The sequence below is a fragment of the Eulemur rufifrons genome, chromosome 3 (assembly GCF_041146395.1).
Source record: "Eulemur rufifrons isolate Redbay chromosome 3, OSU_ERuf_1, whole genome shotgun sequence".
Classification (NCBI taxonomy): domain Eukaryota; kingdom Metazoa; phylum Chordata; class Mammalia; order Primates; family Lemuridae; genus Eulemur; species Eulemur rufifrons.
The window spans coordinates 40290401-40305164 of record NC_090985.1 but is presented as its reverse complement, the minus strand read 5'-3'; the positions used below and the strand labels follow the sequence as shown (position 1 = coordinate 40305164).

The 14764-nt window shown below is 44.2% G+C and overlaps 1 protein-coding gene across 1 annotated transcript in view; it reads left to right on the top strand.

Moving 5' to 3' along the window:
• Nucleotides 1-14764, top strand: part of FER1L6 (fer-1 like family member 6) — a 124384-nt gene that overhangs the window by 56910 nt on the left and 52710 nt on the right. The window contains exons 20-21 of the mRNA XM_069466013.1: nucleotides 3437-3571; nucleotides 7014-7163. Coding sequence (XP_069322114.1) covers nucleotides 3437-3571; nucleotides 7014-7163 — 285 coding nt within the window. The remainder of the gene's footprint in view (nucleotides 1-3436; nucleotides 3572-7013; nucleotides 7164-14764) is intronic.

Here is a 14764-nt window from a genome sequence, read left to right as displayed (position 1 = left end):
ACGACTGTGGAATCCAGGCCCGCAGAGGTGACCTCAGGGCCCAGAGTGGAGAGGGGTTTAGTGAGCTCCCTGGGCTGCTGTGTAATTGTCATTCGATTTTCCGTCGCCATACAGTATCTTCATTTGATTTAGATCCATATCTCAAAGGACCAGATGGCTTTTGTTTATCAAATAATCATTTGAAAGGGAAAATAAGGTTCTGTTAAGCCCTGGACTTTGCCTCCATAATTTTGAACCAAATACCTAATTTTTGTCAATAATAATAGCTGTCATTTATTAAAAACTCCTCATGTGCCAGGCATAATGCTAAGCATTTTATGTGCCCTGTTTGCTACATCTCACTGCAGCCCAAAGGTGTTATTAGTGCCCATATTCTGCAGAGGAGGACGGTAAGGCTCAGAGATGATATAGCTAGAAGATGGTAGAGCTGAGACGGAAACCTGGATTTGTCCAATCCCAAAGGCACTTTGCTTAACCACTCTGCTTCCATTCTGGTAGGAAGGGGTCCCAGTTTCCCTCTCCTGTTTCAGTGTTGTGCTGCCAAGAGGTTCTGCTCTGCAGGTGACGTGCCCCCTCCATGCCCTTTTCATGATGGGGAAAGTAAAGCCTGGGCCCCTGCAGTCACAGCTAAGCGCCACTGTTTACCTCGTGGTTCTCATCTGAACGGACCACATGGTGCTCAGGGAGAGCAAGCCTCTGAAGACTGGTTCTGCAAACCAATCCTTTATAAAGTGACTTAATGGAATAAAATATTTCAAAGAGGGTGATCCAGTCATTACAGACACCACTGAGGACATGAGGCTTACAAACCTTGTGACTGAAGGATAAAGGGAAAGAGAGAGAGAGCTCCCGCAGAGAAAGGTTTTGTGGATAAAAGAGGGAGAGGGACTAAGTGGCTGAGGAGGAGCAGAAGAGGAGAAGGGGAGGGGATCTTAGCAGGTGGGGCCTGGGCCCTGAGGTTTCAAACCACCAGGCCTAGTCCTGGGGACGTGGAGGTGTCTTGGTAGACGTGATTACCCCAGTGCAGGGTAAGGCATGTGGCAGGCATTCAGGAGATGTTCACTCATTTATAAAAAAGTGTAGGCAGGGATGGAGTGGGGTGGGTAACAAGCATTTATTGAGCATCTACTGAGTGCCAGGCACTTAATATTTTCAGACAATGGTCATAGCTCTGCAAGGTAGGTGCTAACCCCGTTTAAATAAGGAACACTAAGGTTTGAAGAGGTTAAATCACCTGCACGTTGGATATAGGATAGGTAATGAAACTAGGATCTCATTCCAGGGTCATCTGATTCTAAAACTCTACTCTGTCCATGATAGCTGACTCCCTCATCAAAGTATCAGCTAAGTACTACCATAGCATCCCAAACAATGTCACTTAACCCAGTTATGATGCATAACTCTTTAAAGGAGCCCTTAAAAAATTAGGCTAATCATAGGCATTTTTGCAGAGAAGTGGGCGAATGTACCTCTCAAAGATGGTCCATCATGTGGTCCTTTTACTCATGGGAGCAACTCTGAGGACGGATCAATACACACTCATTCATTCATGCAAATAGCTCTGGAGCACCTGCTATGCGCAGAATGTTGTGTTAGTGCCTAATACTGTGCCTAGTACATTGTAGGTCATGAATAAATATATGATGAATGAACGAATCAATGAATTCTGGCCTACGAATCTTATCAAGTAGCATTTGCAGCCCAGTGCCAAGAAGGCATCAAGATATTTCTGTAGGAAAGATGCTGTCATACATTGCTTTGGCATCACTGTCAGGTGCATGCTGCAAAAGAGATCACATTTCTATTTTCAAAAACAACATAACACATTGTTCTTTGTGATGTCAGTCACTGACACAGGGTATCTCTACTTGGCAACTCCATAACTCCTGTTTATTGGTTGGTTGAAGCCATTGATTTCCTGTTAGAAAAGTTAGCCTTCCTCTGAAATATTATGTTTAAAACCTCGGTATGTCTGAGGCATAAAATACTCTAAAAAAAAAAGCAAGAAGAGAGGGAAATTGTGAAAATGTGCAATATTTTTATAACACACATAAAGAAGAGCAATAAAAATATTCTTTCGTGACCACAGTGCAAATGACTTAATGCTGTGCTTAGAGATGCTTCGATATAAAACTCCGAGATGACAGTTTTATGTGGATTTTGGAGTCCAGGCCAGCCCTCTCTCCCATCCGTCCTGGATTGTACAGTGACAGATAAAGGTGTAGTTCAGAGGTGCCATGGAAATGTCCCCAGGACCCAACAGCTGCTGTGATACATTTACCTATGAAATCACTCATTTGCCGGCAAGAAAGAGAAATGTGGTTTTGGACTCTTTCCAGGACAGGCCTCCCATAGCAATGAGGCAGCTTCTGCCAAGGTGCAGAGTGCACCAATCCTAAGATCTTTAGCTCTGCGAAACTGGCATGTTTCCAAATATTCACTTAAACAGAGAATAGGATGCAAGTCCAAATATGCCCTAGCTTCAGAGGGCACCACTTGAAGAGCCTGGCAGGGGGCTGTGTGCCACTTCTAGGTGAGACACTCGTGGTTCTAGACCAATTTTGTAGGTTACTGTTCTCTTTGTCCTTTGATTTCTCCATCTGTATAATGGGTGCAGACTACTATCAATGCTACAATTTGCTGCCATAGCAAACCCCATGGATGGAAGATGTCATGCAAAATATTGTTGAGGGTTGTTTTGAAGATCCTGGTCTATTTAATACAGTCAATAAATATCCACAAGACCGTAGAATTCCACATAAGGAATATTAGATTTTATACCCAACTTTAGAGTATTTGATGACACAACTGTATTTGCTCCTAAACAAAGAATCATTTAATCTCCCCCATCCTCAGCTTTTCCCTGAATAAAATGGAGATAATATTAGCACCTACTTGGTGAGAGTGGGTAAGGCTAGCAGCCTGGGCTTTGCTGCCAGATGATCCAGCTCAAATCCCAGTTCTGCCACTTACTGGCTGTGCACAAGGGAGCCTCAAGTTTCCTGGTCTGCAAAATGTGTATAAATAACTGAACCCACCTCCCAGAATTATTGTGAGGTTTGAATGAGACAGGACCTGTAAAACGCAGTAGCCAGCACACCATGAGTGCTCAAGAAATGGCAGCTAGCACTATCATTGACACTGCTGGGAGGAGTCGGTTGAAATGATATATGCAGAGAGGGTGTTAAACATTGTAGGGGCTCTGCCCATGGAACTTATTAACAATGCAAGCTCCTCCAGGGCAGGGAAACTTTGTATCCCCTAGCATAGTACATGGTAGCTGCTCAGTTTACCTAGTCACTGGGGTGTTGAAAGAAGGAGCAATCGTGGCGATGATGTGTTCTCTTTGCTCTGCATGTGTGTCTGTTGAATGGACCTCAGAACCCCTGCAACCCAATTGTATGACCTTTTGCTTTTCTTTTGTCCCTCCTTCCAGGTCATTTCCCAGACCCTGTCCCCAACCTGGAACCAGATGCTGCTGTTCAATGATGTGGTGCTGCACGGAGATGAGAAGGAGCTGGCAGAGTCCCCGCCCTTAGTGGTGGTGGAGCTGTACGACAGCGACGCAGTGGTGAGTGGCCCCCCCGGCCAGTGCTGGCTGCACCTCGTAAAAAATGCCACATCGAACTAACTCACTTTGTTTTAAAGTAAGTAAAGTCCTGACACTGCGAGTGGTCAGGACTCTAGATGTACCTGGAGGCAAACCTGATCTCTGAAGACAATCCACAGAATCAAAAAATAAAATTAAATTAAAAAACCAAAAAACAGGCCGGGCGCGGTGGCTCACGCCTGTAAGCCTAGCACTCTGGGAGGCCGAGGTGGGCGGATCGTTTCAGCTCAGGAGTTCGAGACCAGCTTGAGCAAGAGCGAGACCCCGTCTCTACTAAAAATAGAAAAGAAATGATCTGGACAGCTAAAAATATATGTATAGAAAAATTAGCTGGGCGTGGTGGCGCATGCCTGTAGTCCCAGCTACCCGGGAGGCTGAAGCAGGAGGATTGCTTGAGCCCAGGAGTTTGAGGTTGCTGTGAGCTCGGCTGACAGCACTCTAGCCCAGGCAACAGAGTGAGACTCTGTCTAGAAAAAAAAAAACAAAGAACAAAAAAACAAAACAAAACAAAAAAAAAACAAAGAACAAAAAACAAACCAAAACCAAAACAAAAATCTGGTGATCATTTGCTTTACTAAAGGGTTGGGTTTTTTTGTTTGTTTGTTTGTTTTTTACTGATTTCCCTTTAGATTGCAATTAAAAATTAGATCTGCAAAATCAGTTGACACACTTCTTCAGGAATATGATACTTGTATAAAGCAACCTGCAGCTATACCTGGCCCCCAGCGAGTTCCATGTCCTATTGCCATTTGATAAAAATGTCTGTGCCTTTTGAAAACAGGAGGTTTTTACTGATCTCGCCCAGCTGGAAGGAAATGGATGAATATTGTCACTGACTCAGCCTTTATAACTGGGTCTCTGTTTTTTCTTGGTGGTTGCTTCTAAGCCCTGAACAACGCATTCATCTCTGTCTCTTTCCTGTTATGACGTTCACGTCATAAACCAAACCTCTTCTTCTCCAAGGATGTTTGTGTTCTAAAGCCTTGGATAGATTGAAACGCTTACTGAAGGACCTTTTTTTTTTTTTACCTTACTGAGACAAATATTCTATTTCCTTTTTTTAAATTAAGAAGTCTAAAATGAAAGGCAAAGATGTATTTATTTTATTTGCTGTTTCTAGCTCCACGGGAGGTGCAGAGCACAAATACATTAAGTATAACGGTTGTTCCAGGAAGCCTTCCTAAAGCTTCCACTTGCTCGAAGCATTCCCGACAGCCTTGCCTTGGGCCAAGGTCAGGAGGGAAGTAGGATGTGAGAATCATAGAAGGTGAGCAGGGACCTTGGAGAGCATGAAGTCCCCCTCTTGGTTCACAGAAAGGTCAAATACCTTCTTTAAGGTCACAGCTGACTGGAGGCAGAGCCAGAGACCTGAACTCAGCCTCCTGTGTCCAATCTGGCCTGCACACGTGGTGGAGGCTAGCGTGGCCATGTCCCCCACACGCACACATTCTGGTTCTCCATGTCACTCTCTCCCTGTATATTCTGGGGCTATTCCCCCATCTGTAAACTGGGGCTAGATGTACATATTTATGGAAGTTGATTTCTTCTATTCAGCACGTAGTATAGATTTTCCGTAGGGAAGGCCACAAAATGACTACCTTTTCAATTTTGTTCCTAATAACATGCTTCCAATCTTAAGTGTTTATTCTCCATTTGAAAAGCAGAGATAGCAGTCAAGCATCTTTGAAAGTTCCTGCTACACCAACCGGCTGGGCTGGTTGTGCTTCCCTTTGCTGCCTCGTTGCTGTCCACGTCCCTCCTGGATCTCCGTTCAGCGATGGCCTTTCCTGACCCGAGCCTAAGCCAAGCCCTTTGCAGAGAAATCAAGCTTACACTCTTGACTTTAAAGAGAGAAGGAAATCGGAGAGAGAAAGAAAAATATGAAAGTTTTCACTTCCCTCCTGGAGAAATACATGCAGACGTGCAAAAGATCGTGTTCACACTTGTGGGCTGCAGCTACGTGGGGCCCCAGATATGGTGATGATCAGATTATCAGAATCGGACTCTTTTGGACCTGCGTTTTGGTCCCTTCCCTGGTGGTTTGTGTCCTCATAAGAATCGGCTGGCTCTGTAAGAAATTAACTTATATTTGGAAAATGGGTTGCCTGGATTTATGTTTATTCTTTTGTTCCCAGGGCTAAGTTGAATTAACCATTCCCAGCTGAGCTAATGAACAAACAGTTGTTAGGCAGAAAACTCATTTTCTGCCTAGCTGCCCTAACTCCGCTCGTATCTGGAACAGGTCTGTCTCTGACAACAGACATCAGCAGGCAGCTTTGTTTGTTTTTAAGTGTGGCTGAAGTAAGACCCTGTTTCCACCTCAACTGTGCTTCTTTCTGCAGCTGGGGATGTGAGCACTGGTTCACGAGTCCAAAGGCAACAATGCAGTGTGGCTGCTAACACCCGGCCCCAGCCAAAGAGAACGTGGGGACTGTCCTTGGACTGTGGAGGTCATTTATCCAACAGCTTTCACTCAGCAAGCACGCACTGAGTACTCGCCCTGTGCCGGGGACACGGCAGTGAATAAAGCAGGCAATTTTGCACAGAAGGATCTTATATTCCAGCAAGTCTCCAGATAAATAGCACAGCAGAGTGATTGCTCCAGCCCACGTGGCTCCTGGGAGCAGGCCCGGGGGGAAGAGGCAGGAGGTGGAGCCATCAGATAGTTGTTACAGAAACTGAAGACCCATATGCATACGTCGTGAGGATATTTTCGTATCCTCTTTTACTATCAAGGAGAATAAGGCAGAACTGCCCCATCACTTAAACATATTGATCTTCCTCATCACTGTCATCATCATCGTTATCATCTTACTATGTATTAGGCACTAGCTGCATACCAGTCAAAGAATATAAAATATTACATTACTTCTCAAAACCCTATAAACAAGTATATTTTTAACTTTTTTGGGGGGTTGGGGGGATGTGAGGCTCAAAAAGTTTGAGTAGCTGGCCTCAAGGGCATAGAGCTAGAAAGTGATAGATTTGAGATTTCAAACTCAGGTTTGGCTGGCTCCAAAGCTCGTGCTCCCAACCACAATGGTCCCCTGCCCTGGAGATCCTTTGGAATATTTGCTGCCACCTTATTTTTCCTTTTCCACTTCCAGGCTACCCTGGATAATTATTTTAACCTTATAATACTGAGCTCAATATGTGAGGAGAGACATTACTCCCTAAGATGACCTTGGAGTTGTCCCTGGGAGGCCAAGTGGACCCCACTGCTCCCCAAGCCTGTGGAAATGGGCGCAAGGAGCTTGGAGGAAGAAGAGCATGAGACAGTGGGGCAAGAGGGAGATGCAGATGCTGATGGTTTTGTGAAGATTGTTTGCAAAACTGCTCTGATGCAAGTCAGAACGAGGTAGGTAACAATCAGGGGAAAAAAATTATTTCTTTTCTGCCGTAGGGGAAGCCAGAATACTTGGGTGCCACGGTGGCTGCTCCCACGGTGAAGCTAGCTGACCAGGACTATGAGCCACCCAGCCTGTGCTATCACCCTGTCTTTTGCGGGAACCTCTCTGGAGGGGACCTCCTTGCTACGTTTGAACTGCTGCAGGTGAGCAAACCAGGAGTGGCATCTGTACTGGATGTCTGTCTGGTCTGCCTGGCCTCACTAGAAGTGCCACTCAGTGAGCTGTACCTGGTCCATCCCTCTGCTATTGCACATCTGGGTGTGTCTCCTTCTGGGGATCGGAGAGGTGCCATGCAAGAACTCAGGTCACTTGGGCTAGTCCCAGATCCCCTTAGTTTTTAAGTGAGAATCTGCCAGGATGACAGATTCTTGTGGGTTTGGCCAACAGTGCTAGAGCAGCCCTCGGTGCAAGTCCTTGAGCTCCATGCAGACCGTGAAAGGAAACAGAAGAGGAAGGAAGCAAACATTTTCTGGGCTCATCCTGCGTGCTGAGTGCTGTGTTTGTTGCCTTGCATAGCTTTCATGGCACTAGACCTTCCTCAGTCCTGCTGAGGGAGGTATTACGATTCCCATTCTCCAGGCAGCAAACTGAGGATTAATGTGGTGGATGGATGCACCTCATCTCGCACCTGCTTGGTGGTTGAGCTGAGAATTGAACTTAGACCTTTAAAACCTTTTGCTCCTTACACTGTGTCACAATTTCCCAGAGACAAAGAGCTCTTTAGTCTTTCCCACTAAGACCTTGGGGGAATTTGTGAACCTGTGTCTGGAAAGACCTTATCAGAAAGCAGAGGTAGGATATTGGGAAGGGAAGCTGAGACCCTGAAGTCCAGCTGTCCATAGAGGACCAACGAGGACGTGGGAAGGACCTGGAAGATAAGTGAGCAGCTGGACGTGTATCAGAGAGACTTCTGTCCCTGACCTTCCCTGAGGTGTTAGAGGGCAGGTGGCACTTTACCTTCTGGTCAGACCAATCCCTCTGTCGTAATCTGTTCAGGATGCTACAACAGAATTTCATAGACTGGGTGACTTAAACAGCAAACAATTATTTCTCACAGTTCTGGAGGCTGGGAAGTCCAAGATCAAGGTGCTGGGAGATCCAGTGTGTCGGGTGTCCTCATGTGGCTGAGAGAAAGAAGTTGTCTCTCTTGTGTCTCTTCTTATGAGGGCACTGATGCCATTCATGAGGATTCAGCCTTCATGACCTAATCACCCCACTGTGAGACAGGCCCCACCTTCAAATATCATCACATCAGGGTTAGGATTTCAACACATGAATTTTAGGGGAACACAAACATTCAGTCCGTAACACAATCTACAAGCAAGCCTGGTTTTCAGAAATCCTTATTTTAAAAAAGCAAAACAGAAAACAACAAATTAAGCCAAAACTCACTTCGTGGAGAAACTAGAAGGCAAGCATTCTTAACACGCAGAGTGAGTAAGAGGGAAGGTGCTAGAGCTGCACCCTCTGGTAGGGATCTCAGTTTTACCACCTGTTGGTATATGACCTTGGGTAAACTATTTAATCGCTCTATGTTTCACCTGAAAAGTGGGGATGATAGTCAATCTACCTAATATGCCTGGCATGGAATAAGCTCTCAAGGAATAGCTATTTATTGTTATGATGACAATGATGATAGTGCCAGAGAATATTAAAGGTAAATATGGAAGGTAAAGAGATTAGATTAAGCTGGATAGAAAAGTAATGACTTACTCAGTATGGCAGGTCGGAGCCTAGAACCCAGACAGACAGGCTCCCAGTAGAGCTAGGGAGTCCAGGGAACACACTTTGGGGTGAGACACATTTGTATTCAAATCCAAACCCTGCCTGAGTCTACAGCCTGGGGGTTGCATATAGCTATAGTGATGAGTTCTTAAGCCCATCTTATCAAAGACTTTGACTGTGGTCTGGTTTTTGCTCTACTTAAGGGAGAACTTTTTAAGGATGGAAGGGCTGCCTTGGAGAAAGAGTGTGCTCTCTGTCAGTGTACCTGAGGCTGGGTCAGCTCTTAGAGCGATGGAGGAGCAGGAATTCAAGCAATGGCTCCAGTTACATGATGGTTGCAGCCTACGAGGGTAGGAAGGTAGGACTAGAACAATTTTGGCCTTACAAATCTTAAAATCAAATGAGATTCTAATAGAACCAGCTCTAGCCAAGTAGATGTGTGTTGCACTGAAATATATTAATAGAGTATCCGAACTGAAATTAACCTTCAAAACCGCTGGTCCAGTCTTTTCTCAAGTGAAAGTGCTGGTGATTTTAGGCTGCCAATGAGTGTTTTTAGGTTGAAACCAGCATTAAATAATGGTGAATCAATATGCAGGGAGTTTTGGCCATCTCGATCCTTATAACTACTTCATTTTTTATGTTCGTCTGTTTATAATACCTCTCTCAAATTGCAACCTCCCTTTTTAAGAGAGAGCACAGGTTTTAGGCTCAGTGTCTCCACAGAAAGATCAATGAGACCCACAGAAACATTTTCCAAAGCCTGCTTCTTGGAACACCAAGAAGTCCCTCCAATACAGTAAAGAGAAAGTTTAAGAAATGCTTCACATGGCATATTCCAGTAACATTGTTTTGTTTCATTGGTTTTCATCCTAAAGCTAATTTTCATTTGTAGCAAATGGTACTTGTTTTATCTAGAAATATGGAGTTTCCTTTTTAAAAACAGAACTGCATCTAACAAAAAATGTTTACTGGGTAATAGAACAGGAATGGCTGACTGGGAAAATCAGATCTAATCCCACAGTCTCATTTTGCATCTGAGAAAACTAAAGTGCAAGGTTAACTGAATCGAATTCAGTCAAGTCTCTTTTCACTGCCCGGAGATGCTCTAATAAGACCTCTGGGCCCGAGACCCCTCATCCGTCAAGGAGGGGCAGGAGTGGTTGATCCTTAAGGCGCTCCAAGGGCTTGGCTGTCTGGGTTCCGTGGTCCCAGAATCCTCCCTCCCGCAGCGCTGAGCTGAGCGCTGGCGAGAGATCCCGCTGCTTCCTGACAGCTGAGTTAATAGAGCAGCGTTGTCAGAGATAAGTAGCCTAAGCGATGCAATTCATTAGGGTTTCATTAGGATTTCTTCTCATTTGATCACTTGTTCAGAAAGTAATTAGATCATCAGCGTGACTGTCTTAGCATGTGGATCTCGCACATGCTGGGAAGACGGGGGCTGGAAAGTGCCTTCCTTTGGCACCAGCTGTTCTGTTTTCATCTGTGGCTGGCGGCTCCAGCTCCTCCATCTCCATTACCAAAACACTCCCTGTCTCAGAAGGATCGAGTACTTGGTCCTTCTGTGTACCAGGCTGAATCCATTCTTCCACTTTTTTCCTCTACCCAAGCTAGCTGCCCATGTCTTCCCAGTCCTAACTCATAGCCCTGCTGTCCTCCCAGATACCCTGGCTTAAAAATTCAGAGTCAGCCTTGCTTCTTCACACTGTGTCTGTATCCACAGCCGGCCTGCCCCACTGATTGTTTCTTGAACTGTTTCCATCCTCTCTGTTCCCATGGGTTCCTTGAGTTCTCATCCGAATGTCACATTGGCCTCTTTGCTGGCCTACTGGCCTCCTTTCCTGTTCTCGTTCACTCCATCCTCCACCTTCCTTCCAGAATACAAATTGGTCATGCCACTTTTCAGAAATCCACTTCTTACATCCAGGAACGTTTCCCAAAGTCTGTTTTTGTGGAACATCAGTTCCTCCAAATACAATGAAAAGAAAGTTTGAGAAATGCTTTATATCACATCTCTCTTGGGGACTTGAAATGCCCATTACCATGGTAAAGGCTCTGAGAAGTCCTGCAATGAAGTATTTTTTTAACTTCTTTTTTAAAATCCAATATTTACCAAATGTGTTTGACCACAAAACTTTTTTTTTTCATGATAATTGTTAATATTTTATGAGGAGAAAATCTGCCCCATAGGATAATGTCAAATTTCTGAAGCCTGGCTTTTAAGCTATCTCAAAATTTGTTCTCAAGCTACTGTTTCAGCCTCACATTTTAGTGTGTTACTTTATACACATTATGGCCTCTTTATACCAGACTACTCTGAGTTCCCTGATCTCATACCACAAATTTACTTTTCTGCTTTTAGCCCATTCTGAAATGTCTCCCCACCCACCCACACCAGCCGCCACCACCCCATTCACCCGTGAAAGTCTTTGTCAAAGTCCAGAGCAAGATGTGTCTCTTCTAGGAAGATTTCCCTATCCTACCTCAATAGAAGTCAATGTTCTGTCCTCTTCCATCCTACACTCTTTTCCTGTTTAATTCAGGTTATGGTGCATTCAGTTGTTTTCAGGCTGTCTCTTCCATTAGCTTATAAATGTTTTGAAGGCAAGGGACTGCTTAACTCATTCATTCATACATTCAAACACGCATTAATTGAGTGTCTACTATGTGCCAGGTACATTCCTAAGAAATCTTCCTAAGTGAACAAAACAAACAGCTTTCCCTGCCTTCATGGGATTTACACTGCAATGGAAGAGAGACACTAGACGTCACTATGTAAATTATAGCGACAATATGCAAATTCTGTAGTATGTTGCAGTATAGTGAGAACCAAGGAGAAAAGCTGGAGCAGTGTGCAATGTGAAGTGGGCATGCGTGTGTTGGGAGCAGGAGCACCCAGGGAACCCTCACTAAGAACGTGAGATTTAAGTCAAGACCTGCAGAAGGAAAGGGACTTGCAGATAACTGGGCAAAGAACCTTCCCTGCAGAGGGAACAGCAAATGCCAGACTCTGAAGCCTAGGTCTGTCTGACACGCCTGAGAGGGCCAGTGTGGCTGGAGTGGAGTGACGATGGGGAGAAGGCAGATGATGAGGTCGGGGGGAGAAGACCACATGCAGCCTTGTCAGGACTTTGGCTTTTACTCTGGGAGAGATGGGAAGCCAACTGCGGATTTTCGGCATAAAGTCTGACTCATGTTGAAACACTGTGGATCGAGTGCGTTCTGGAGGGGCAAGAGGAGAAGCAGAAAGGCCAGTGGGAAACTATTGAAGTCATTCAGACTGGAGACAAAGGCGGCTTGATCAAGATTGTAGAGTGGGAAGGAAGAGAGGTGGAATCTGGGTGTATATTAAAGGTAGAGACCATAGGATTGGCTGCTGGATTGGAAGTGGGGTGTGAGTTTCATCTCCATGTCACACACAAAAGCCAACAGTAATATTTTGCGCATGGTAGACTCTCAATAAAAGATTTCGAAGAGCACTTATGCATGCATTCAATTAACAAACATTCATAGGATTCTGCGTACAAGCCAGGTTTCAACTCTCAGGCCATTTCCTGGACCACTCATAGCACCTTCCCCTTCTGCAATCTCGGAACCGTCCATTGTTTTTCAAACTTTGCCTTCTCTTCCAATCTCTACACTTAGAACATCCATTTTTCCCCTCTAGTTTTATAGCATTCTTCTTATTTTCAGAACCCTCTCTCTCCTATTAGAACTTGCCTCTTCTCTGCTCTTTGAATGTTCTCCTCCTAGAAAACTCACCTTCTTCCCTTAGAATGTTTTGCTTCCCGTATTAGTTTCCTATTGCTTCTGCAGCAAATTACTACAAAACGTGATGGTTTAAGACAACACAATTTACTGTCTTGCAGTTCTGAAGGCCAGAAGCCTGAAAAGGTCTCATGAGCTAGAATCGAGATGTCAGCAGGACTGTCTGCCTTCTGGAGGCTCTCGGGGAGTATCTGTTTCCTTGTCTTTTCTGGTTTCTAGAGATGGCTGCATTCCTTTTGTCACGGCCCTTTCCTTCACCTTCAAACCAGCAGTGTAGCCTCATCCATTCTCCCTCTGCCCCCCTTTCTTTCTCTCTCTCCCTCTCTCACCTCTACTTCCGTATCACACCTCCTCTGGCTTGACTCTGACCCTCCTGTCTCTGTCCTATAAGGATCTTTGTGATTACATCGGGCCCATGTGATAATCCCGGATAAACACTTCATTCCAAATCCATAATGTAATCATGTCTGCCAAGTCTCTTTTGCCGGTAAGGTATCATATTCATACATTCTGGGGATTAGGATGTGAACATCTTTAGGGAGCCATTATTCTGCCTACCACTCTTCCCAACTCTTAGAAATGTTTCCTGAGCCTTCCTATAGGGCCAGTACATACACATCCTCAGAGGGGCCATTTCCGTTTGGTCTATGTGACTGGCGCCCCCTGGAGTTGTGCATCGTGCAGGCTTTATGGATTGATGTGGCAATTCTGTCTTCTTAGAATCCATTCTTCCTTCTCATTCAACTTTCTAGGAATCTTCCCCTTTATCATCGGGTGAGCTTTCTCTGATTTTTTCATATAATCTTGGTCTCTATGGTGTGGACTAAAGTAAACCTATTTCCTTTTTGTCCTTAACCTAAGTTCTATTGGCTTGAGAAAATGAGACATTCTGCCCTCATGCTTGGCCCTCATTAAATCATCTCATTAGAGGTCTGAATCAGGTGATTGAATTAGCTTCAGATGGCCTCTCTGTGTGGCCTTCCTTCCTGTTTTAAAGGTAGAGTCATTGATTAATTAGTGATCTACTAGCCATGACTTTACAAAAGCCATTCACCCTAAAGTAGGCTAGTGAGGGATCAGAGAAGGAAAGCAGGTGATCCTTCTATTTTATTAAGGACTTCCAGCAGAGACCCTGCTCAAACCCTGAAGACAGTCTCCCCGAGTCACCAGCTTTATCATGGAGATCACGCTTGCCCTGTCTGGTGGCCAGCAAGTCAGCATGTTCACTGGGCTTGATGTCTGTATTCCTTCCCTGGCTTGGACTGTCTACTGTGATATTATCTCAGTGAAGACATTCAGGTCTGTTTCTGGCTTTGATACAATCTCACCATTTGACTCTGGGACTATTAAATTTCCTCTTGGATCTTCTTGTCTGCCTGGGTTGGCAATGATTTTCTTTCAGCACCTTGAAGAAAATCATTCCACTGTTTGGGCTGCCCTTTCTCTGTTGAGGAGTTGGCTCTTATTCTTGCTCCTTAAAAAGTAATCTTTATTTTTTTCCTCTTCTGATTGTTTTTAAGATATCTTTTTCTTAATCTTTGGGATTTTTTTTAAATCGGTTTTACTATGTTGTATTAAAGAGGAATTTTCTTTGTTTTTATCCTGTTGGGTTTTTAGAGATTTTGAAACTGTAGCTTGATATTCTTAATGAGTTTTGGAAATTTTTCAGCCATTATCTATTCAAATATTGCTTCTGTTCCGTTCTATTCCTCCTGTTCCCTCCTCTCCTCACCTCACCTCTTTTCTCTTCTCCTCTGTGACACCAAGTACATGTGTGTGTTAGACCTTTTAGTTATAAATTCTATGCCTCTCATGTTCTTTCATGCATCTTCTGTCCTTTTGCCTCTCTGAGCTTTATTTTATCCAGAATAGTGGCCTATCTTCCAGTCATTTCCTCTGCCTGTATCTGAACCTCGTCTTTTTCTTCTAACCCGTTCTCTGAGGTCTTCTTTTTAGTAACTATATTATCAGTGATAGAATTTCCTTTTCTTCTTTTTTATTATTGGTGTCATTTCTCAGTTAAGATTAAGATCTTGTCTTTATTGAACAGAGACAAGAAAATTCATGTCTGATTGGTACATTATTTGAATCCTCTGTGGATCTGTTTCTTCGGTTATTGTTTCTCTTAGTTTTTAATCACATTATCTTATCTCCACACTTGCCATATTTTATTGCATCCTAGACATTGTATATAACTATAGGTAGAAAAAAATGTGAGCTGAGGCTGATGCTCTTTTTTTTTGTCAAAGGT